Below are 4,232 nucleotides of genomic sequence, written 5' to 3' on the forward strand. Positions count from 1 at the left end.
ACCCCAGGGCAGGGCAGCCACTCTGAGCACAGTGTGGGCAGCAGCAGCAGTGGGACAGTGCCCAGGCTGTGCAGTGTGTGGCCCTGCTGCTGGGCTGGCTGTGGGGTGAGAGCAGCTCAGGCTGTGCTGGCCTTGAGGCCGCCCGCTGTGTCCCCGAGGCTCTCCCAGCCTGGCCAGTCGGGAGGTCACACACTGAGGGTGGCCTGTGCTGACCAGCTCCAGCTGCTGACCCCAGAGGTGGGGCAACAGCTCCAGGTCTGCCGGCTGGGAGCTGTCCCAGTCCCGCTGCCTGGGGCAGACAGCGCTCTCAGGGATGGGAAGATTTTCCACTTCTCCGAGCTGGGGAAGAGCATGTGCGGCACAGCCCACAGGCAGCACCAAGTGGGTGCCACCGGCATCTCTATCCCACATCTGCTGCCCTTTCCTGCTGGCAGCTGTTCCAGCTCCTCTGCCTGTGGCCATGCTGACTCCAAGCTCCTCCAGTGGCCTCTGCAGCTTCAGGTCATCTCTCCACTAGAACCCCATGGCTCCCCTTTTGCAGTGCCCAGGAGCCAGCAGGGTCACAGGAGGAGCAACACGAGCCCCAATGTCATTAAAAGCCATTTTGCTGGGAGGGAACAAAGCAAATGCAGCTGGTGGCACATGGAATGGGCTAGTGGGAAAAGACAACCATTCTGCACAGCTGGGAGGTCTCCAGGCTTAATCACCCATATCTGAACTTCCAGCTCCAGTTTACACATGGAGGAAGCCACATCTGAGCAGTTTACCCCAAAATCACAATTCAGACTGAGGTGGGTGGAGATCAGCTGCCCCAGTCCCACAGGCCCAAGAAGGTCCCCATACTTCTGCCTGGCTGCTCCTCACCTGCCACCAACAGAGAAGTCAGATATGGCATAGTAGTACGACTGCAACACCTTGGGGTCCTTGAAGATGTCATCCCCAAATGTGTTGAGCCGGTTCAAGGAGATGAGCAGGTCAGTGACTGTCACCCACTCCTGCAGGGGACATGGGGAAGCCACCTTGGTGGAGAGGTCTGGGCCACCAGCTCCCACCCCAACCAGGCCACATCCTGCAGCTTTTCAAGCCGGGCTGCAGCACATCCCCAGCACTTCTACCCCAGGGGAATGCAATAATGCCCTCAATCCCAAGGCTCCGTGCCCCACACCCCCTCCCACCCCGGTGGCACCTGCAGAGCAGGGCTTCCATCGAAGTTGTAGGCGCTGGGCCGTCCCTCCAGGGTGGAGAAGGCCACGTTGCCGCCGCTCAGCGGGGAGATGTCGCTGAACTCATCGCTGCAGAAGGCCACCTGCTCGTCCTCGCCCGGCCGCAGGTACTGCCGCGGCTGCTTGCCGTAGGTTTTCTGGCAGGAGGCGCTGTAGAACTGGAAGGGCACCCAGGGCCCCTCGGCGCGGCTGCGCTTGTAGATGGCGAAGCTCTCGGGGCGGCTGGTGTGGAACTTCAGCCGCACGTAGGTGATCTCGTAGGCTTTGCCTGGGGACAGAGCCACCACGCTGCGACCCTGTGCCGGCCACCCGATGGGCACCACAGCCTGGGTTATGCCAACAGCACCCTGCAGCACCCAGCACAGCTAAAAATGGACAAATCAGCACCCCCACCTAGCTGTCCTCAAGCAGCTCCTCCTTGGTGCAGCCCAAGCCCTGTCCTGATCCAAGCTGGCTCTTGCCTCCCACCCTTGTGTGGTGCACTGGGTGGGTTGCATGGGCAAAAGGCAGCTCCAAATCCAGGCTCTATCCAGCAGCTGGCCCAAAGCACTGAAAGCATCCCCAGGGCACTGGTGCTTTAGGGATGGAGAGCTGGAAAGGGTCAAGGCCAATCTCTTCCCAGGGAGCTGCATGCCAGGACCTGGCATCGCTTCCATCTTTGCTGGGATGAAGACAAAGAGAGGCCACCAATCCTTGGGGCGTCCGGCGAGCTCTGAAAGAGCTTGAAAGGATTAGCAGAAAGGAAAAGAGAAAACACCAAAGTGAACATCAGACCCACTTAATTGCCAGAGATGAAGGACCAGCTCAAAGCCCGAATTGCTCCATAGCAGCACCACTCCTGACAGCACAAAACAATTAGCTGCAAGGTTTTGGCTTTATTTGAAAAGATAATGAGTTGGGAATGTTAGAGGGGTTATTCCGGGACTAGGAAAACAAGCCTTTAATTGGGCCCATATGAATACTGTCGCGTTATGTGCTGCGACTTTGCTGCGGGGGAGCCGAGGCGGCCGGCTACCAGCGCTGGGAAAAGCAGCTGCATCCCATCAGGGATGCAGGAAGCGCCCGGCACTGCCGGGAGAGAGGGACAGACCCACTCCCAGCCCACCCGGAGGTGACGAGGGCCGAGAAGGGGCTGCAGCTGGGCTGTCCCACCCTTGCCTTGTGCCTCTCCCCTCCCTCGGGGCCCGCTCCGCGCTGGTGGCAGCGGCGGTGGCCCTGTCCTGCGCCCCGAGCAGGGGACACGCCTGGCAGGCGCCGGTTCCCAGACAGCGCGGTCCCGAGAGGGTTTCTACCAAAACAGCGAGGTCGGGGCCGTCACCTCCCGGAGCAGTTTCCTCTGGGAGAGGAAGGGAAGGCAGGGCTGTGTCAATAAACCACCCCTGCCCCAAGTGGCCCCATTCGAGGGGAAGGGATGGCCGAGCTGGGGGAGCCCCATTTCGGTGCCTCCAGCTGGGGTGGAGCAGATTCACTTTTCGGAGGAATTTTCGTGAGAGGAGAAATTTGGCTGATTAAAAAGCGTGTCTGAGAATTTTCATGTGCTTTTCTCAGACAGGCTTTTTAATCAGCCAATTTCTCCTAAGGAAAATAAGATCCAGAAAATAACAGAGGCTGGTTGTCTCCTCTTTGCTGCTCAGGTGTGACATGTCCCAGAGCCAGATGTGCTGCTGGACAGTGATGCTGGGAATGGTGCACAAGCAGCACCAGGACCCCTGGGTGCTCTCCCAGCTGTGCACCTGCCTTCCCCTGAGCCCAAACTGCAGCTTGTACTGCTCTGGGGCTCCAAGAAGAGAATTCTGGACAGGAGGAAAGGAGCATGTGGGACAATCATGTCACCTACATGTCCTGTCATCTCTAGTCCTACAGGAAAATCAGAGTCACAGACACAGATAATGCCTGATCTAGACACTCCAAAGTGAGCCATTGGCATTCAGATTGCTTCCTGAGGAGCCCTGGTGTCTGTTGCCTTTTGCAAGCCACGGATATTTTGAGTTCCTTCCTGACATCTGACAGGGCAAATACAAGAGCTGTGGACACTTGGGATGATCGACCAGCTGCGAGCCCACTGCACCATAACAGCATGGCTGGAACCTCACAGAGAGAGAGAGATTTAAAGGAGTATAATCTAATTAACGCCAATCAACAACATGCAGGTAAACACGGGTCTTGTCCAAGTCATCCCTTGTCTTATATAATAAGCTCCCCAGGCAACCACGCTGGAGAACTTACAAGAGGTGTGACTGAGCAAGACAGGCAGGCTGAGGGGACACACTGCCTGGGATGAAACGCCCAATTACTTGGTGGAGCTCAGGAGCAAGGGCTCAGCCCAGGCTGCATTCCAGGGCACTGCAGTTGGGCTTTTCCTGCTTAACCCAAGTGAAAGCATTAAGGCAGCAATAAAAACATCTGTGGCTGGGACAAGAACAGGGCCTGGCAGTTGTGGGAAAGGTCAGACAATTATGTGCCAAGCACTTAGATGGTATTTTTTAGCATGGCAAGATAAAGGAGCCGTGCAGGAAGAAGGGTAGAATGGCAGAGGATGCTCCAGCTCACGAGGGGCTATAGGGCTGGAAGATGAGCTCGGTGCAGTCCTTGAGCCTTGGCTGTGTTAACAGAGACAGACACAGCAGGGCAGCCACAGGGAGTGGGCTCCACTGGAAACCCAAGTGTGGGGTCCAAGAAAGACCACAGAGGAGCCAGGGAAGAGCTGGAAGAAGGACAGAGAATGGGAAAGCAGCCCCGGGGCTTGCAGAGCCCTCACATGTGGCTGTGCCGAGCTGGGACTGGCGGCCACAAAGTCTCCTGGTGGCGGCAGCTGGCTCAGCCACACAGGCTGCGTTCGGGTGGTCTGTGCCCCGGGTCACCCACACACGGGCTGGGGACAATCTGACAGCGTGCACTGGGTGGACAAGAGGCTGGCAAATGCCCTCAGGGCTGGCAGGAGCAGGGAGTGAGGATGGCAGACTCCTCCAGCCCCGCTCCTGGTACCCAGCCCAGCCCCGGCATAGGATC

General features: G+C 58.1%; 1 protein-coding gene across 1 annotated transcript in view; it reads right to left on the minus strand.

The window, feature by feature from the left end:
- Positions 1 to 4,232, minus strand: part of LAMC3 (laminin subunit gamma 3) — a 23,755-nt gene that overhangs the window by 18,116 nt on the left and 1,407 nt on the right. Inside the window, 2 exon segments of the mRNA XM_031057298.1 lie at positions 865 to 995; positions 1,187 to 1,491. Of these exon segments, the coding sequence (XP_030913158.1) occupies positions 865 to 995; positions 1,187 to 1,491 (436 nt within the window).

This window comes from Geospiza fortis, unplaced genomic scaffold (genome assembly GCF_000277835.1).
Source record: "Geospiza fortis unplaced genomic scaffold, GeoFor_1.0 scaffold27, whole genome shotgun sequence".
In the NCBI taxonomy this organism is placed as follows: Eukaryota; Metazoa; Chordata; class Aves; order Passeriformes; family Thraupidae; genus Geospiza; species Geospiza fortis.